Source organism: Oculina patagonica, chromosome 3 (genome assembly GCF_052425735.1).
Source record: "Oculina patagonica isolate OP01 chromosome 3, crgOcupat, whole genome shotgun sequence".
Classification (NCBI taxonomy): domain Eukaryota; kingdom Metazoa; phylum Cnidaria; class Anthozoa; order Scleractinia; family Oculinidae; genus Oculina; species Oculina patagonica.
This window is the reverse complement of record NC_135760.1, coordinates 20,202,712-20,220,703: the sequence shown is the minus strand read 5'-3', so window position 1 is coordinate 20,220,703 and position 17,992 is coordinate 20,202,712. Positions and strand designations below refer to the sequence as shown.

The following is a 17,992-nucleotide window of genomic DNA, read 5'->3' as shown; positions in this document are numbered from 1 at the left end:
AACCGGGTCAAAAGTCATGTCCAACAGTTGTGATTGGAGGATTAAAATTCATTTTGTTTGTTTCTGTTTTTCATGGTTTGTTGGCTGTTGCCATAATTATGATTGACAGGAGCCAAAAATGCAATTCGTTAGTTGGATTTTAAATTTCAGAGTTCCCATATCACTGAAAACTGCAATATTATTAGTGGTTCCATACTTCTACCGGTACTTACCATATAAACTTGTCCAACACACAGACCAGTGCATTTTCCCAAGCCATTAAGGATGGAGGTGTCATACTCAGTGAACCCAAGAAAGTTATACCACCAGAAACATTTTATTTAGGTAAGAGGCTCTGGGGCTAATGTACCATATGAATGCCCAACATTTCTCCACAATGGCACACATGCCAGGCAAGGTGTGGGTGGTGGGAGGGTCTGAGTGCATGTTCCCTCAGGCATTTCTGAAATTGATGCTACTTGAAAACCTAACTTTGAGTATTAAGGTTCTTATGCAATTAAATCTCTGTAGCTTGGAAAATAATCATGGCAAATGGAACTGTGTCAAAAGTATTCTCAATTTTTATTTTATCTCAGTGACTATTTCTACAGAGTTGCTTGCAAAAGCTACTAGTTTTTATTTAATTTGAAATTGCAGTTGCAATATTGTATGTGAATTTATATTAATTTGTAAGAATCAAAATACTGAAATCCTCTTTGTTTTCTTGAGATTGAGCCAAAATGAATGAGCGTAGAAGATCAAAGGGGCACAAATGTTTTTTTTTTTTCATGGGGCCAGTCATTGGGATGCCTCACAAGCTCTTTTCAGTTTCATCCAAAGCCATTCTAATTGATGGGATGCGCACACACATGTATATATACACAATCATTCAAAGAATGATGTCATCTTGATCACAGCATGTTCAATGTTCAGGCATTTTCCTCAGGAGTTGTGTTGTTTCATTTCCCTAGGGAGTATAGCTAAAAGGAGGGGGCCTGAAGGGATAAAATGGGAACTAGGATTTGGGCAAATTTTCATTGAGAAAATGAGATTTGGATCACTGCGAGTGGGAATCACAAACAAGAAATTGGAACTGGGACTGGGATTTGGGGAGAGATGGGATTGGGCAAAATTTGGGCTGGGAAATGGGATTTATACCCCCCTCCCCTTCAGGACCCTTTAATGCATTCATTCTTGTATAGCTTTCACTTATGTTGTTTTTTGATTTTGTATCTTTTATTGTCTACAGATTTTAGACCAAAAAACAAAAGTAAAAAGTGGAAAAGATTGCCATATTCAAAGAGATGGAAGGCCCACTTAAAGAGACGAAAATAATGTTACTTTTTGTCTTCAATGTATTATATTGACAGTGCAGATGCTGTACAAAGCCACATTGTAACACTTGATTTTTATTTCTCATACAACAACCCAGAAGCCCAGCCAAGAGGTGTTTCTGTTTTAAGAAATAACAAATTAAAAAAAGTATATACTGGTAGGCGGATTTTAAAAATTACGAGCATGATTTTTCCCTGGCTTGTATGACTTGAGGTCCATTAATAGTCATTCAAATCAATAGCAAAATTCAAGGTTGGAAAGTCCAGTTGGCTATTTACAAGGCGTGGAGGAGTTGAATTCAGGACGACCGAAGGCAAATCCATCTAGTGGCGGGGAGGAGGATTTGAACCCGCAACCTCCGGATTACAAGTCCAGCGCTCTAACCACTTCCAGAGAGCCAAACGCTGGTAGAGCCAAAAGGGGTGGAGCAATAAGAAAGTACTCCAGCTTTTAGTCTCGCCCCACCTCCTTAGTCTTCAGTGGCTCTGACACCATTGAGTCTGGGCGGCTTACTCCTGTGTGTATTTTTTGTGATATCAAAGGGTACAGTTACCCTTTGACGTCACTGCTTTCGCAATGTTACCCGCTCATGGACATTTGGTGATAGGCAGTTTCCTTGTTAGGTGTCATGTGACCATGTACAACCCAAAAGAAGAAGAAGGAAAAGAAGAGCTAGATAACATAATTTTTATTTGCCACGCATTTCAGCGCTTAAACGATACTGCGCAAAATGTGTCAGCGTGCGAACACGTGGAGTAGAAGCGTACTTCGCGAAATTTTCATGTTAGCTTGACATTAAGGTTGTTGGGATGCTGTTCTACTACTTTCTCAAGATACCAGCTGACCTCTCTACTAGAAAATAATCTTTCAGGAACCTTTATACCGTAAAATTGCCGAAGCCCACCCCGTCTCCCCCTCCGTTTATACCCCTTCCCCTGGTTAACGGCAAATCTGTCTCGGCTAGTAAAAAAGAGAGACCTATTCCCGTTATAAGCCCGACCGGATTAAAGCCCTTCCCCATCAAACTGCTTTCACATAACGTCAGATTGAATGTCCTCAAAGGACACGCCCCACGGGCGAAACAAGGTAAACCCGGTTTCAAGAGAACTTTCGTCGCTCCAAATTTTGCCAGATTTACTTTGCTTCGCCCCAACCAACTGCCCCTGCGTCACAGAGAATCAAAGAACATTTGACTTCAAATTTAAACAATTGTAATGAACAGACAAGAAAAACAAATACCGTTATAAGCATTTATTATTTGAAACAAGTCTTTCTTGCAAGCTTAAAGCTACTCTCCAACTCAAGCTCAAAATCGGTCGCCATCTATTGCTAATGTGCGTAGATGGTTAGCCTGGTACAAAGACTTAACTAGCTCATGAGGACTGGAAAAAAATCAATCTTTGCTTATCTAGAAATAAAATAAGAAAATTGGAAATCTGTAACGAGGGATTCATCGCAATAAAATTATTTACAAGTAAAAAGTACAAGCTTTAGACAACCTGTCTTTGTCGGATACAAATGTGAAAAAAGTGAAAGATAACTTTACGACGGTTCGGGAAAATCTTTAAAGCACTGAAATTCTATGCTTGTGTTAATCTTTTCCGAATTCTCATTATTTTCTAATTATTTACGTGATCTACACAAATGATATAGGTATAATATAAAACAAATAGACGACAGCGCCACAAAAGGTACAATTCTGTTGCTTCAGATCGTTCTGTAAATTTTAACTTAATTACGAAGTCTCTTCAATTCATATCCATATTACACGTAATTTTGAGTTAGGCTGCTGCAAAACAGTTTCTGCATTTTTTTTTAACAAACTGGGTCTTGTGTGTTAACTTAATAATTTATATGTCGATCGTTAAACCTTATAGAAACAACAAAATGACAAAATTGAAGAAGTTGTTTTTTTTCACATTTCCTAACTTGCTGAAATTGAATATATTAACCCAATATATCAAGGCAACTTAAAGGGGCATTGTCACGATATTTTAAGTCATTTTTCTGATTACTTCCAAATTCAAGGAAACCTCAAAATAATAGTTGTGTAATGTAGGAAAACAACAAAGGAGTAATCAAAACGCGAAAATAAACAAGAATGGTTTTGACTTACGAAGTTTATATAAGACGGATTACGACTGACAAACTTGAAACAACCTGTCAGTTTTTTCAGGATGAGTTGCCGGGACTGAGCTCCTTTAAGCTCACGCGTGTGTTGACCTGCATAACGCAAAAATACATCGAGAAATAAACATTACACTAGCATGAGAAAGTACAATCTGCTATAATGATCTCCTTAAGTCTGTGTACACGGCTTCAAAGTAAAACAACAATGCTGCTAACAGCTGTTTGAACAACAAAGATAAAATTGGGTTTGAGAACACTCAGTTTAGTCCACTTTCAAGGAAACCTTGCTTCTAACTGGGACGCTAACACTTGTTAACATCTTCATACATTCCTTTGGAAACTGTAACAGAAACCAGAAACAAAGTAATCCTAACCATTTTTTAAAAGAATTGTAGAATTCACCGATTTATTTTCAAGCCTTTTTTGAGGGAAGGAATTTAGTATAAATTGGGAACTTAAAAAAGTCAGAGGAACTGGGGGTACTTTAAATCTTAAAATTGGTCATAACTTTGAAATTGTTGGATCATATTACTAAAAACGAGAAATTAACTAAAGTTATTTGCTTGTTTGTCTCGAAATTCACACAGCCTTACAAGTAATAGGTGAGATGGGGTTGAGGACGGGAAATTATGCAAGGTAGCAGACGCAATTTTAGTGGGTTTCTATTTGGCATAAAAGTCTTAGCTTTAATCTCCTCATCTAAGCAAAGAACATGCAACTAGTATGACTGACTTTGAAAATAACTAAGTAGCACTGTTTTTTTTGGAAAATATACGGTTTCTCTTGATGGTGAACAGAACTTTTTTTTACTTACTCATTGAGAAAAGTCCAGAGTGACGTCGTCTCCAATAAGTACAAAAGGCGCCCAGTATTTCAGATCACTGTACTTGTCTGATTCTCTAAAATCTTTCATGGCCTGGTCCTGGGACTCGCTTGCGCTTCTTCCATCCACAAGCTGATGGTAGAAACTTTTCATAAACTCCATCGTAGCTTCGTCATCAATTGCCCACAGTGATACCAGAACAGAACGAGCACCAGCGCCCATAAAGGCACGTGCAATACCGACCACACCTTCAGCTTTGATTTCTCCACGACCACTGTGACAGCAACTAAGGACAACCAGTCTTGCTCGCACTTTAACACTCAGAACATCTGACATCTTCAAAATGTAATCTTCTTCCTTCGTAGGGATTCGAGGTGCTTGCTTTGCGTCCGGAGTTAGAGCAATTTCACCAGTTTCCATGCATCCATGTGCTGCAATGTGAACTAAAGCAACTGAACTCATTCTTTTTAACACCTCGCGTTTGGTTGCTTTCTTTCCGATGAGAGGCGTCACATTGACAATCTTTCCGATCATTTCTACTTCCTTTCTTGCGAACGGAAGAGGATCCAGGAATTTTTCACCCTTGCTGTTGGTAACTTCTTCTACCCATGGATCTCCCACAAGTAATGCACCACTCCTTCTGTGGTAGTCGTCTGAGCAGTCTGCAATCAGGCTTAAACTTGTCAACGAAGGAGTCAACCGGATTCTAAATGAGTCACACAGGTATTTGGAATCCGCATCCATCAATGCAGCATACGGAACTAGCCATAGTGGTCCATCTGGGACAATGATTAGCTCATCACCTTGAACCAGGTCGGCAATCGGCTGAAACAAGATATTATACAGGGTGCTCAAAGAACTTTCTGGTTGGACAAAAGGTTGACAATTTTCTTCATCAGACTTCTCATCCGCTTTGTAACGATTTGCTCTAAAAGGATCCATAGAGCGATTCTCGCACATAATCTCAGAACGAACCCCAATTTGTTTATAGGTAGTATGTATTAAGGACTGGAGAAAAGCGGTGGCATCATCCAAAAGAGAACGGGCCTCGCCAATGTTTTTCTGTAGGAAAAGTACAGGTTCGTCTTTTGAGAGAACCCAGAGATTCATCGTAACACTTTCAAATGCCTGAAATACTGTACTTGAAGGAATGGAGCCATTCAGTTGAAGATATTGTTCTTCTTCTTCTTCTTGTGAGGCGGAATGACTTTCTCTAAAGCCAAATTGGGATAACATTAGATCAGAAAGAGCTTGGGCTCGTCCTTTCTCAGCAGCAAACAAAGCTTCAACCATCTTTCCTTGCTTTAGCAGTACTCTCCATAGACCAGTGTAGGCAGAGTTAACCTCATTTCTATAGCCAATTTTCCACTCATCTCTACTTTGAAGAAGGCTTCTCACCTGGTTGAATAATCTTACGCTGAGTTCGTAATGTTCTAAGGCTTTCGGTAAGAAACCTTGTGATTCGAAGCTGCTACCTAGATTGTGATAGGCTTTGGCTTCACTGTTCTTGTCACCAATTTCGTTGGCGACTTTAAGATGCAATTCGTTGTAGTCTATGGCTTTTCTGAAATCACCGAGATTACAAAAAACATTTCCAAGATTGCCATAAGCACGTCCTTCGCCGGCCCTGTCTCCTACTTCTTTGGCAATTTTAAGATGCAATTCGTAGTAGTCTATGGCTTTTCTGAAATCACCGAGACTTCGAAAAGCATTTCCAAGATTGCCATAAGCACTTCCTTCGCCGGCCTTGTCTCCTACTTCTTTGGCGATTTTAAGATGCAATTCGTAGTAGTCTATGGCTTTTCTGAAATCACCGAGACTTCGAAAAGCATTTCCAAGATTGCCATAAGCATTTCCTTCGCCGGCCTTGTCTCCTACTTCTTTGGCGATTTTAAGATGCAATTCGTAGTAGTCTATGGCTTTTCTGAAATCACCGAGATTACGAAAAGCATTTCCAAGATTGCCATAAGCACGTCCTTCGCCGGCCTTGTCTCCTACTTCTTTGGCGATTTTAATACGCAATTCGTAGTAGTCTATGGCTTTTCTGAAATCACCGAGATTACAAAAAGCATTTCCAAGATTGCCATAAGTACTTCCTTCGCCAGCCCTGTCTCCTACTTCTTTGGCGATTTTAAGATCCAATTCGTAGTAGTCTATGGCTTTTCTGAAATCACCGAGACTTAGAAAAGCAATTCCAAGATTGCCATAAGAATTTCCTTCGCCGGCCTTGTCTCCTACTTCTTTGGCGATTTTGAGATGCAATTCGTAGTAGTCTATGGCTTTTCTGAAATCACCGAGACTTAAAAAAGCATTTCCAAGATTGCCATAAGCATTTCCTTCGCCGGCCTTGTCTCCTACTTCTTTGGCGATTTTAAGATGCAATTCGTAGTAGTCTATGGCTTTTTTGAAATCACCGAGATTACAAAAAGCATTTCCAAGATTGCCGTAAGTACTTCCTTCGCCGGCCCTGTCTCCTACTTCTTTGGCGATTTTAAGATCCAATTCGTAGTAGTCTATGGCTTTTCTGAAATCACCGAGATTACAAAAAGCATTTCCAAGATTGCCATAACCACTTCCTTCGCCGGCCTTGTCTCCTACTTCTTTGGCGATTTTAATACGCAATTCGTAGTAGTCTATGGCTTTTCTGAAATCACCGAGATTACAAAAAGCATTTCCAAGATTGCCAAAAGCATTTCCTTCGCCGGCCTTGTCTCCTACTTCTTTGGCGATTTTAAGATGCAATTCGTAGTAGTCTGAGGCTTTTCTGAAATCACCGAGACTTAGAAAAGCATTTCCAAGATTGCCATAAGCATTTCCTTCGCCGGCCTTGTCTCCTACTTCTTTGGCGATTTTAAGATGCAATTCGTAGTAGTCTATGGCTTTTCTGAAATCACCGAGACTTCGAAAAGCATTTCCAAGATTGCCATAAGCATTTCCTTCGCCGGCCTTGTCTCCTACTTCTTTGGCGATTTTAAGATGCAATTCGTAGTAGTCTGAGGCTTTTCTGAAATCACCGAGATTGAGGAAAGCATTTCCAAGACTGCCATAAGCACTTCCTTCGATAGCCTTATCTCCTGCTCCTTTGGCGATTTTAAGACACAATTCGTAGTAGTCTTTGGCTTTTCTGAAATCACTGAGACTTAGAAAAGAATCTCCAAGATTGCCATACAAAAGTGCTTCTTCCGCCTTGTCACCCAATCTTTTGGCATTGGGACATTTCAAATCACGGACCTGAAATAAGGAAATAATGGGAAGCTTTCAATATTGAAGTTCTGCTCCTGCTTTTCCTGATAACTCATTTCTTGTCGCAATGCATTAACCTGGTAGATAAACAAATGTTGCAAATCACATTTATTTTATTTGCTGTAAGACAGCTTCGAAAACAATTCGCCTGTTTCGTTGAATACAACAGGTAAGGTGTTTGTTCTTTAAAGGAAATTCAAATGAAGTGTGAATGGCAGTATTTGTATACATGGGTCTTTTGTCAGTGTTAACGTACATCGCAGGATATAAATTTCTGTGAATCTCTGGCGATCGGAGGTTACCGTTCCAAAACAATTTTTTGTATGTTTCATTGAAATCAAAACGTGGCCCATGCGCCTGATCATGCAGTGGACTTTGAACTTTGATTGTGAGAGATTGAATTTACCAGCTAACAACAAAACGTCTTCATCTCGGGTTTGTTAGACTTTCTCAAAGTTTGTTACCTTTTCGCATTAACTAAACTTGTGTATTTTGATGATCTTACGAGCTACGGCAGCCGGAGTTTTTGCCCTGGTTGGTTGAATCATGACGGATAGGTAAAAGGCCTGGCCCGATCGAGGAGAGCCCCTGGCCCTCCAGTTTGAGGATCGTCGACCCATCCTATTTATATATGTTTATAATGGAAAAGGTAGATATTCTTGGAGGATGCTTCATAGAAAGTAGCTTAATACTCTAGCTGCTATTCTCCAGACGACAACTAATCACGTGGGAGGTCAGTCGTATGGTGATTACGGACCACAGCCAACAGGAAGACGTTCACGGATGCGGTTATTGGCTAAACCCGAACGGATGGTTAAATTTCTGACATATGTAAGCACTAATCATGCTCTTAACACAAGGAACAATCAGTCATCTATTACTAGCTGCCGCAGATAAAGTCGGAATTTGGCCTCCAAAGCGTTTGTTTTTAATGTTTTGATGTTCAACAATTTACCGTTAAAAGTTGGAAAGGAATCTAGAATTTTAGTGAAGTAGCATTTCAAATAGGTGGCGAACACTATTTAAGGACCTACGTTCCACTTAGGAACGAAGAGGATTAAGTAAGTAAGCATTTAAACGGGCTTTGTATGTTTTTTAGCTTTACCACTTTACTTTTGCTCTTTTGTTTTAATTTGTACAGGCTACCTTAATGTTGCTATTGTTAGCGGCTTCTATTTTTTTCCTGAGCAAGACGTAGCCGCTATTTAATAGCGGTATTCCGAAAATTGAAACAATGTATCAATATCGTGAAAACCAGTTTTAAATGAACATATAGCCAAGATGGAAATAAATGTTCAGTAAAAATTTCTTAAAAGTGACGAAAACTGTCATCGCCAGAAAGAACAAAGTTATTTAGAAATGTCAAAAATTTCGTCCTTGTCAGGGAAACTAGTCTTGCTGTTAAAGGGGCTTTTCTGCCGGCGGGGATTAGCTCAGAGCTTGTACTCCATTGTCGTGTAGCAAGCGACTCTGACTCGTGAAGACTGAGTATAGATAGGTTTATTTGTTAAGTATAACTTGTACTCACAATCTAGTTATTTTTCTTTAACGTCAGTTCTTCTGTCCTTCTTCTTCCAGCATCTTGACTTACAAATTACTTTCTTCGAGTCTTGACTTCCATCTATAGCTTCCTTCAAGCTTCTTGTCTCACAAGTTCTATCTTCCTTCTTCCTTCAACTTTCTTCTAAATTATTAGTTTTACAGCGTTGCTTATATATGTTTAGCTTCTTATTAACATGCATATCTTTTAAATTATCTTTTCCTAGTTACTAATGAATCACACATTCATTAAGATACATTGTAAGATTAAGATCCACAAACAAAATTAATTAGGAAGTACATCTACCTCGGTTTTCCGAATAATGAGTTTCGGTGGTAATAGAAAAGTAGTTCTTACAAGGTGAACGTCAAGATTGAGACACGATGTCCCACGGTTGACAGTTCGAAATATATTAGTTCCATTATCAGTGAACTGAAATCACATTCATAATCACGAATATTCCTAAACATAGGTATTAAGACATAAAAATCACAAGACAAGAACTTAAATACAAGAAAACACTTTAGTGCACAGAAATGGGCGCTGGCCGTGCCTCAGTTCAGTGGCTATAAAAAACCTTAATCTCAGGTTCGCATTCTTAATCTGTTAACACTATCTTTTGGTTATAGTTATTTTTAGTATATTTTAGATTTTCTAGAAGGTTCAGTACTAATTACCAAAATCTTAAAAGCCACTAAATCAAGATTTAATTTAACTATTTATTTTTGCAATTAGACCTGCAAAACATCCTGTAACATTACCCCCCGATCTAGATCGAATGTCCTCATTCGCATTAAAAGTTTTGACAACAAAGATAAGTGGTACGCCTAATACGGCAAAAACAAACTCAAGGAAATTTACATAAGCTGTGCTCGGTGTAAGTACATAGATCCGAGACCTTTTTTGCTTTTTGCTGTGTCGCGCGGAAAGTCTCCACATCGCGGCGACACGGCAGCAATTGTCTACTGGAGAAAAATGAAAGATCATGCAGTTACAGAGCGAGCACAACTTACTTGGAAAATCGGTAACGGCTTTGAATTCTTCTTCCGTGTGGCGCCGTGCAGTGCATGAAGCAAAAAACCATTTGAAAAAATTGAGATCCGTGTTACTCAGATCAATTGGGTTTTTAGTGCGAAAACAATCGTCAAAAGGAAGGAAAAATGTATCAGTCGGACTGGATCCGATGTCGACTAGTAATTTCAATGCGGATAAATAAAGACTGACTTTGATGAAAATTATTAACATAATCGTCTTTATATCAACCACAATCGTTTGATGATCTGTATCAACATCACATAATCTGGGATTTATCTCGACATCTTGTTCACACTGATAATATTTGCGTAAACATGGCATGTCCATGAATATATTATCGTTTATGGCAACACTGGCAAAAAGAGAATCTTCTTCAAAATCATTTTCACGTTGGATTGTCGGCTGAACGGAGAAATCTATATCTTCAAGATCAGGATGAATAAAATTCTTAATTTCAAAAGTATCGTTTGACCGTGAAAAGAAATCGTGCCCAAACTCAATTGATAGGTCAACTAACTCTTCGGTAGCGTTGTCGTCTTTGTCTTGAACTTCACTTCCAAGCGGTATTTCGGAATTGTCTGAAACATTAAGATTTTTTGGATCCCCTGAAAACTCTTGAAACAACGACTCTTGCGTTTCCAAACTTACTTCTGAAAAATTTATTAACGGGGCATCATTACTCGATAAACTCGCAATAACAACTTGAGAATCCTTGGAAGTATTTGTAACACTGAAATTTTCAATTTCCTTTTTGACAACTTTTTCTGTATTATCTTCTTTATCTTCGCTCGTTAGCAATGGGGCACTAAAAATAATTCCTCTTAAATCTGGATGAACATGTTCGGCCATATCATTCGTCTCCGCTTTTAAATTTGAATCTGAAAAATTAATCAGCGTGCCGACTGGAACTTCAAAACATGGTTTGTCGAGACTTAGTTTATCGTGTGAAACGTTTCTGGTTACTAAATGAATATGTTCCCTTTTCCGTACTCCCCTATTGTCTCGGTATAAAGGAGTACGTTTTAGTTTAAAGAAACTTGATGCTCTTCACTTATTTCCAAAGGTTCGAATTCAGCATAACAGTTTCTTGCAATGTGACCTACCTCACCACAGCGGTAACAAGTTGGCCTCCCGTTACTAGTCCAACCATCCTTAAATGGAGGAGGTGGAGTTCTAGAACTGAAGGGTGAACCTCTAAAATATTTTCCATTACGGGGAAAAGAAGAATACTGCCGATTGAACTGTGTCTCCTGGGGTGGCTGTGGACGCGTAAAACCTGATTTAAGTGACCTAATTTCATCTCGGAGATCATTTCGCAGCTTTCTGAACTCTGCGAATAAATCATTTTTTGATTCACTCGCAGGCTGATAAGCTGCGACTCGTTTTGGTTCTTTCACAGGGCCTGTTGAACCAACAGGCTGTGGAACCAATTTGTCCAAAAGTTTGTAAAGGAGTTCCTTCTCCGGGTCTTTGACGATTTTTTCTTCTATAGTTTTATCGACAGACACTTTTAGGCGAGCTAGATTCTCTGCTGTTTGATAATCAGTGGGCTTATGCATCAACACTTCGCGCTTAATGTCGTCCCTTAGGCCCTGAACAAAATAGTGCATTTGGTCGGGCTGCATCACACCCAATCGTTGGCATGTGCTATTAATAAATTCAATATAAGAATCCAAGGATTCATTGGGTCCTTGTTTGCGCGAACTTAATGACTGCCGGAGACGCCATTTAAAATCGTCCGAAGAAAATCGTTGCCTTAGGGCACGGACAAGACTGTCAAAATCATTTCGTATAAACCGATCAAGGGAAAAGTACCACGTTTCGGCTGGACCTATCAGATGGCTCGCTAGATCGGCAGCCTTCGCCTCGGGACTGAAGTGAACGCCTTTGGCCTTTAAGCGGTTTGAATATTTTTCGAGGAAACGGTTTACGTCCTCGTTTTCGTAGCCAGAAAACGGCTCTAATTTGACTGATGATTTCAAATTTGGAGAGGCAACTTTATCAATGTTTGCCTGCATACCGTTTAAGGTTTCCTCAAAAAATTCATTTTGACAAACAAATAGGCGTTCCAATTTCCTTAATGCTTCGGCCATGTCAATTTGAGTAGCATCGCCCTCGTCTTCGTTCTCGCTCATCGTTTCTTTTTTTTTTTTTTTTTTTTTCAGGATTTTGACAAGTGCCGTGACAAAACGTTTTACTTTGACTTCGCGTGGTAACGCCTTTCGATGCTGCATGCTTCATGCACGGCACGAATACAAAAACATTACGATACACAACACGAGTTGAAAACAGCGAAAATGGCAAGGGAAAAGTGGCATAACTAATTAACTAAGTACAGTTAAAGCTAAATAGCAATCTTTAAATGGAATATATCTAACTTATCTAAAGAGTCGTCCGCCTCTTGGAAAAAAATGTTCCAGCCTCTTGAGAAAGTTCACTGTGTCTTAAAGTTCTCCATCCGTGAGCTCTAAAAGTTCTAACCTGATTGCAGCAATTAGATAGGCTTCTTCTTCTATGAAGTCGTCTGTTTCGTTAGATTCTCCAGTTTTTGTCGCTTTTTTCTTTGTTTCTTCCTTTGGTTTGTTTCGTTGGTCGCAGGCTGTTTGTCGACATTTGATTCTCCACCAGTGTTAAAGGGGCTTTTCTGCCGGCGGGGATTAGCTCAGAGCTTGTACTCCATTGTCGTGTAGCAAGCGACTCTGACTCGTGAAGACTGAGTATAGATAGGTTTATTTGTTAAGTATAACTTGTACTCACAATCTAGTTATTTTTCTTTAACGTCAGTTCTTCTGTCCTTCTTCTTCCAGCATCTTGACTTACAAATTACTTTCTTCGAGTCTTGACTTCCATCTATAGCTTCCTTCAAGCTTCTTGTCTCACAAGTTCTATCTTCCTTCTTCCTTCAACTTTCTTCTAAATTATTAGTTTTACAGCGTTGCTTATATATGTTTAGCTTCTTATTAACATGCATATCTTTTAAATTATCTTTTCCTAGTTACTAATGAATCACACATTCATTAAGATACATTGTAAGATTAAGATCCACAAACAAAATTAATTAGGAAGTACATCTACCTCGGTTTTCCGAATAATGAGTTTCGGTGGTAATAGAAAAGTAGTTCTTACAAGGTGAACGTCAAGATTGAGACACGATGTCCCACGGTTGACAGTTCGAAATATATTAGTTCCATTATCAGTGAACTGAAATCACATTCATAATCACGAATATTCCTAAACATAGGTATTAAGACATAAAAATCACAAGACAAGAACTTAAATACAAGAAAACACTTTAGTGCACAGAAATGGGCGCTGGCCGTGCCTCAGTTCAGTGGCTATAAAAAACCTTAATCTCAGGTTCGCATTCTTAATCTGTTAACACTATCTTTTGGTTATAGTTATTTTTAGTATATTTTAGATTTTCTAGAAGGTTCAGTACTAATTACCTAAATCTTAAAAGCCACTAAATCAAGATTTAATTTAACTATTTATTTTTGCAATTAGACCTGCAAAACATCCTGTAACATTGCCCTCCACGACGGAGGTGACCTCGGCGAGTACTTAATGTGACTTTCTCACAACTTGCTACAACCTTTAAAATTAGTAGCCGCTAACAATAGTAACCTTCAAGGTACTTAGGTTTTCACTGATTATACTAGCAGGATTCCTTTTTCGGATAACAGTGCCTCTTTCAATGACCAGTTTCTAAATTGGCTAATCGGTAATCCAGGTTTACGCACCGACTAACGATGCTGATGAGGAAGGCAAAAACCGTTTTAGATCAATTGCAGAAAAAGATGCATGGTGTGCGAAAACATGATATGGTGATTGTTAAAGAGGACTGGAATGCGAAGATAGGAAGAAACACGGAAAGTGAGAATGTAATTGTTAGGAACCAAGCACTATGGAGAGAGAGAGAGAGAGAAATAAAAGAAAAATAATATGACATTCCCCATAACAAACAACCTCACAATAATCGTCACAGACATTTAACTGTGAAACAACTGAAGTTATGCAGCTAGGCAAAAAGAAAGCCGTATCGAAGTAATACGGTTTGAGCAAGCTGGAAGTACCAGAGGTGAAGCAACACAAAACAATGGTCGACAGTCGATGACCGATAATAATTAATTTCAAATATTTTTTTTATCTAGAATATTGTAAATAGTACTGTATATAGTTTTAAACTTTGTAGTTTTTAATATTTTGGTTTTACATAGAGGGCCACAAGTTTATTAGTGTTGTTCACTATTTAGTGCAACCCTCTTAAATAGAGTGATTTCACTATAACCGTGAAATAGTTACCGTAATGATTTGATTTAGCGCCCTCCTTCAAATAAGTGCCCCCTTCCGAGTAAGCGCCCCCCCCCCCTCGAATGTGTTTTTGTCAATAAGCGCCCCTATTCCAATAAGCGCCCCTATTCTAATAAGCGCCTCTATTCTAATAAGCGCCCCTATTGTGGATAACTTCCCCTACTGAATTCATATGAACATTCACCGTACCGTACATGTATATATTTACTGCTAATTTTTCCCCGGCCTAAATCTCACTACGGTATTACACTTTTAGATACTATTAGACACTATTTCCACTGTTTTGTTTTGTTTATTTTTTACTATTACGCACTTATGTACTTCCGCTAGTAGATATTGTTTCACGGGTTAAATAAAATCACTCTAAAGAGTTTACTTACTTACTAACTAAAAGTCAATCGTGACAAAAGTCACAAAACTTTCCTTCATCACCGGTCATCGATTTCCAATACTAAACAATTAATTGGTGTCACCTGCTATCGATTGATTTTATTAATATGGTTAAGGGTGGTAAAGGTAATTGACGTCATTGCAACAGAGGCTGCAAAGCAAAGAAGTTACCCTTGTCATGGTTGAAAGGACTCAAGTGATTGACAGATCTCAGCTGTTGCCCAGTTCCCAGTTGAAATGCTTATAAAACCAAGCAAGGAACATGACATGGTTTTCGTGGGAGCGATTGTCTGTATTCAATATCGTGGACAAAATGGAGGAATGTAGACGACTTGGAAAGCATAAGGCCTTGTTTTCAACTTACCCTTATAGTTAGAAACGTATGGAAAACTAAAAGTGCCAAAAACAAGAACTTAACAACCTTACCTTGCCTTTCACAGTGTCAATTCCTAAATTCTTTTCTGTGTTCCCGCCGTCTGGTTGCTGCTTCTTGTTTTGTTCTTTAACAGACCTGATCCTTAACTCCAATAACTTATTGTTACTCTTGTCAATCTTTTTTGAGTTCAGAAATGTAACCTGACGTAATTTGCTTAAGTAAATAAAGAAATCTAAAAATCTTCGCGCGCGACAGCAAAGATGAAGCTCCTTCAGTAAACCAGGTTTGCACTTGGCTGCTGTAGTCCTGGTTACGTTCATAATGATCGATTTAAAAACTGGTACTTTTAGTAAAGAAAGTTATTTTTCTTGTTTTACGAAAAACAAGTCATGCATGCAAGAAAAAATAATTTGTATGTGAAGGATACGGATAACCCCTTATCACACCATGTGATGGCTTCTCCAAAACGATTCAGTTTCATACAAGCACTCGCTCCTGTGATAATAAATAAAGCAAATGTTCCCAAACTTAGTAAAAAAAAAAAAAAAAAAAAAAAAAAAAAAAAAAAAAAAAAAAAAAAAAAAAAAAAAAAAAAAAAAAAAAAAAAAAAAAAAAAAAAAAAAAAAAAAAAAAAAAAAAAAAAAAAAAAAAAAAAAAAAAAAAAAAAAAAAAAAAAAATAATAATAATAATAATAATAATAATAATAATAATAAATAACGAAACTTCTATACAAATGTATACGTTGATGTTTATTTCTCATTGTTATGTTTTATCTTTATTACACAGTTTAACAGCTAAAATACACCAGTGATTCACTTTTGTTATCAAATATCCTTGTCTGGCAGAAATACACAGGATATAATCTAATGGCACACTAATACTTGTCCACAAGCAAACCATTACTGGCTATAACTGAATAGTGGAAAAAGCCGATTCCATTTAAATTCTGCAATGCTTTTTTTTTCGAATTGTATCACAGACCGCGTTTAACCCATGTGCATTTTAGCTATCAAGTTTTGACAGTAAACAATTTATGAACAACCATTAGCAAACATTAATTTTGAGCTAGCAATTCTATCTTTTGTTTCGATGAATCGAGCAAGGGGATGTAGAAAAACCTACACGCAGTTAACAGCTTACCTCTCTCAATTGCCTTGAGGAAAGTTGGTTGTAAGTCAGTGGCAGCTCTTGCATCTCTTAGTGAATTTTCATAATTCCCTAAAATAATACAGTCAGAAAATTTATATATAATCTAACTGACAGAGCTGTTACGGCAGTAACGGTCGATTTTGTATCCTGAATGAATGTTAATTCAATAACATTTATTTTTTTCAGCTCCAAACATCAAGTATTAGCTTAATGTTAGTCTTCTTGCCGATTTTCATACATAACGTTTAACGCATTTGGTAGCACACGAAGACAATACCCGTTTCCTTTTCCCCTATTTCTTCTGGTGGGGGAATAGAGCCAAATATAACAAGAAAGCACCCTAGGTTTATTTTAATTTTTAACCGCTCTCGTTGTCATTTAATTGATGTGATATTGAATAAATATATTTGGCGTTGACAACAATTTAACATTGTTAATCTTAGCGCTGCATGTTTCAACGGACGAGTCCATTTAAAACGCTGCCATCTTAACTTGCACCGAACATATCTCATGCGTAACAGGAGTGTTCTTATCTAAATGTTTAAAAAGAATAGGAGCATCAAAAAATATGGATATTGCAGATTATTCTTAAATTAAAGAACGATATTACTGACGTGCAAGGATCAACCAACAATCAAAGAAAACTCTCTTACTACTCTTACCCAAATGCAAATGTGCTATGGCCCTGTTGCTGTACAGTTTGGCATTCAGTTCATCGTCCTTGCAGTTCACTTTAATTCCTTCCGTGTAGAAGTGAATGGCGTTGCTTAAATTCTTTTTGCTGTACTCGTAATTTCCTTTATTCTTGAAGATCTCTGCTTTTTCTAACCAAAAACAATGTTTGACGAATGTTCATTTATATAAAAATGGTCTCCTTCTTACACCGTTATGTAAAAGTTTCCTTTGTACAAAATTTCTTAGCAGAAAAAGCTAAATATTAACGACCTCTCAACCATATTTTTATTGTGAAATCCATTTAGTAAAGTAAAAATAATCCTCATGCGTGGTTCTCAGCCAGGATTTAGTGTGTAGAATATTTCATATTTTCCTCGTCATTTGTACTTTTTCACCACATATAGGCTCACCAAAACACTGCAAGAGTAGACTCGTCAAAACTTATAGTATAGCAAAACTACGAACTTAAATAAGATATCTAAGACAATATCTAATACATTTATGTACATTACAAATGATTTGGCCTATTTTTTTACCTCTTAAGCTGTCGTCATCACAATCTAGTGCTTTATCGACAGATGCTGTGACCTCGCTTTCACTCACAGCATTGTTTTGGACTGTTTCAATAAGGTCTTTTGTGTCTTCATCCTATACAATAAAGGTTTCAAAAAAATCGTCATTTGTATGTTGGCGACTCTTTTTCTGGCAAAATCTCTGTACCTCAATAAAAGACATCAGTTCAGAATTGCTGGGTTTAAAATTCTCAAAACATAAACAATTTGCCCAGCTTAAATTGGCTATTCAGAATCTGAGTCTGAAATATGAAATCAGAGAACTCTGTCGTAATTATACAGTTATATTAGTTTGAGTGGAGTTCTCCGCTGGAATCTAACAACTTCTATCCCGTATCAGACCAAAACTCAATTTGCCATCCCCTCTTAGAATAAAGAGTTTAATTTTATATCCCATCCCAGACTGGAAGTAATGTGGATCTTTTTATTTACA

The 17,992-nt window shown here is 37.8% G+C and overlaps 3 protein-coding genes across 5 annotated transcripts in view; all 3 read right to left on the bottom strand.

Moving 5' to 3' along the window:
- Nucleotides 1–17,992, bottom strand: part of LOC144645270 (uncharacterized) — a 49,413-nt gene that overhangs the window by 20,154 nt on the left and 11,267 nt on the right. Inside the window, exons 7-13 of one of the 3 annotated variants that reach the window (XM_078504780.1) lie at nt 17,524–17,635; nt 16,975–17,136; nt 16,304–16,381; nt 15,590–15,657; nt 15,213–15,338; nt 4,259–7,498; nt 2,551–3,784 (exon numbers count right to left, since the gene is read on the bottom strand). In XM_078504780.1, coding sequence (XP_078360906.1) covers nt 4,259–7,498; nt 15,213–15,338; nt 15,590–15,657; nt 16,304–16,381; nt 16,975–17,136; nt 17,524–17,635 — 3,786 coding nt within the window. In that variant the 3' untranslated portion in view covers nt 2,551–3,784. Of the gene's footprint in view, nt 1–2,550; nt 3,785–4,258; nt 7,499–15,212; nt 15,339–15,589; nt 15,658–16,303; nt 16,382–16,974; nt 17,137–17,523; nt 17,636–17,992 lie in introns of those variants that run through there. The other 2 variants (XM_078504781.1, XM_078504782.1) reach the window with 2 other exon arrangements.
- On the bottom strand, nt 8,995–11,140 carry LOC144645364 (uncharacterized). Its single transcript, XM_078504917.1, has 2 exons — nt 9,189–11,140; nt 8,995–9,131 (listed from the first exon to the last, which is right to left on the bottom strand). Exon 1 carries the CDS (start codon nt 10,932–10,934, stop codon nt 9,762–9,764), a length of 1,173 nt encoding a protein of 390 aa, XP_078361043.1. The 5' UTR covers nt 10,935–11,140; the 3' UTR covers nt 8,995–9,131; nt 9,189–9,761.
- LOC144645887 (uncharacterized) lies at nt 11,108–13,538 on the bottom strand. The gene is made up of 2 exons (XM_078505414.1): nt 12,993–13,538; nt 11,108–12,935 (listed from the first exon to the last, which is right to left on the bottom strand). Exon 2 carries the CDS (start codon nt 12,317–12,319, stop codon nt 11,108–11,110), a length of 1,212 nt encoding a protein of 403 aa, XP_078361540.1. The 5' UTR covers nt 12,320–12,935; nt 12,993–13,538.

Excerpts from the sequence above, each read along its gene's own strand:
- LOC144645887 (XM_078505414.1), bottom strand. The coding sequence starts at position 12,319 with ATGCAGCATCGAAAGGCGTTACCACGCGAAGTCAAAGTAAAACGTTTT.
- LOC144645364 (XM_078504917.1), bottom strand. The coding sequence starts at position 10,934 with ATGGCCGAACATGTTCATCCAGATTTAAGAGGAATTATTTTTAGTGCC.